The sequence below is a fragment of the Plodia interpunctella genome, chromosome 9, assembly GCF_027563975.2.
Source record: "Plodia interpunctella isolate USDA-ARS_2022_Savannah chromosome 9, ilPloInte3.2, whole genome shotgun sequence".
Taxonomy (NCBI): domain Eukaryota; kingdom Metazoa; phylum Arthropoda; class Insecta; order Lepidoptera; family Pyralidae; genus Plodia; species Plodia interpunctella.
The window spans coordinates 1,025,007-1,027,290 of NC_071302.1; the positions used below are offsets into that span (position 1 = coordinate 1,025,007).

Here is a 2,284-nt window from a genome sequence, read left to right on the forward strand (position 1 = left end):
CAAATATTGCCATATAATGTCATAAAGACATTTGTCAAATCGTAAATATTTACCTACGTACGTGATATTTACGAAATCCATATTTTTTACGAAAACCAAATCTTATTTTCGTATATTTCCTATTCAATTTACATGTGTTAATCTGTTAATCACATATACAAGATATGACAATTCACAATTTATATATATTTGATCGCTATGGGACTCTTCTGTACTATGGGGAATGGAACAGGACGAAACAATCAGGAATGTCTAGGGAGGAGGTCAGTAATGGCTAAAGACTACAATTACGTGTTAGCTAAAATACGTGGGATATGGTCTGGGAAAAGGCGCCACATAAACTGTGTCTGGACTGTGTTCCCATCGTATTCGCTAGTATAAACCGCATAGCTATGTATTAGTTTAAGCCTGTTTAAAAGACAATTAGGATTCTTTATCTTCTTTGTTTTCTTGGCCAAGGTTGGTGATGTTTAGGAGGGCTCTCCATCAGGAGAATTTGCAAAGCCATGATGATTATAAATGCAGACATATAAACATCCTATATTGTATTAATTCTTTATTTAAATTCATTTTTGTAGTGGATAGCACATAAAAATCAAGGAATTACAATTACACTTCATAATTATGTTGATACCATTTTATGTTTCAGGAAGGGAAGCTGATGTATGGGATGCTATACTCAATAAAATCTTTTGTCGGAAAAATATCACCACTAGATCCCAAAGAGGGATTCTTACATTACAAGACTTCAAAATACACTCTGCATTGTTTAGAAACACCATCTGGACTGAAGTTTATAATGAACACAGATAATCAAGCTCAAGGAGTAAGAGAGTTATTAAAAAAGGTGTACGCTGAAGTTTATGTAAAATATGCTGTGAGAAATCCTTTGTGCGGTATCGGGGAACCCATCACTAGTGAATTGTTTAAAAATAAACTGGATGCATTCATTAAGCAGACCCCTGTGCATGCTGTGCGGGCATCTTGATAAAAATAGAATAATAAAAAAAGCTCACCTTAATTTCACTTGACACTAGACTTAGACTGCTCTAGCAGTTTGGTGTAACTTATTTTTCTCATTAATTAAAGTGAAGTAAAAAGTCCTTTTACTTTAAATAATTCATATTGTATTGCTAAGAGCCAGTATATAGTAAATCACAGTATATAATAATTCACTCATGGGCAGTAATATAGGTCTAGTATTTGTTATTATCTGCTTGTTTATAAAATAAATACCTACCTATGTAAGTTTGAAACTTAAATTTATATTTTAAAAAAATGTGGCAAAGAAAATTCTTCTTTAAATTCCTAAATAAATTACATTTATTTTCACTTCAACCCACAGATATAAGAACAATACACAATACTGTTGACTAATGTTGATTGATGTTAACTTTTTATTAATTATTGCAGTTATTTGTTTTTTTTTTTAATATATTGATTGTGCTGAAGCAGTGGTGCTATAATGGTTGAGATGCCTGTCTGTGGACCTAAAGGCCCCAGGTTCGAATCCTACTCGTGCCACATGAGTTTGTATACTAATCTGAGTCATGTAGTTTTCATCGTCCACCACTTCCTTCCGGTGAAGGAAAACATCGTGAGGAAACCTGCACTTTTAAACGTAAAACTGAGAAGACAGTGGCAAACTACTCCACTAATAGTGCTAAGTTGTTGTGTGTGTTTCTTTACACGTAATGACTAGGGCCTAGGGCCTTTAGCCATGAGGAATACGACTAAGATATCGAGTGTGCTAATTGCTAATTATAGTGTCATATGTTTATTCGAGCGACCTAAAAGCATATGACGACTTTATTTTATAAGTCTTCTGGGTTGAAACCGACGTTTGGGGCGGAAATATGAGAATTTTGTCTCAAAATCTAGAATTTATTGACCGAAACGTGGACTTTTTATATGGTGAAATGTTTCCGAGAATGGAGAATTCTTGGGCACCGTATGACTGTAGTTACGGTTACGGACAAGTAAGTAGGTATCGAACCTGGGACCTTTCGAACACACACTCACTACTACCGCATAATTTTTCAACTTTTTTAGCTTATATTTTTGTAGAGAGAAGACACAGATTATAAGAAAATTAGGTACTTAATGTTCTTATATCTGCGTGAGAAAATACAAAAAAAAGAACAACATTATATTGATATAATGTTCTCATTACTGTGAATCACTAGGTACCTACCCAACTTTTCACAACAACTCAAAGAAGGCTGTACATATAACGATTTCTCTGCCAGTAACGAAAAATAATATTTTGACAGTGACATTTTTT

General features: G+C 33.7%; 1 protein-coding gene across 1 annotated transcript; it reads left to right on the forward strand.

Annotated features, from left to right (window-relative positions):
- Positions 1–30: 30 nt before the first annotated feature.
- On the forward strand, positions 31–1,160 carry Bet5 (Blocked early in transport 5). The gene is made up of 2 exons (XM_053750029.1): positions 31–263; positions 650–1,160. The coding sequence occupies exons 1-2, from the start codon at positions 165–167 to the stop codon at positions 986–988; spliced, it is 438 nt and encodes a 145-aa protein (XP_053606004.1). The 5' UTR covers positions 31–164; the 3' UTR covers positions 989–1,160.
- The last annotated feature ends 1,124 nt before the right edge of the window (positions 1,161–2,284 follow it).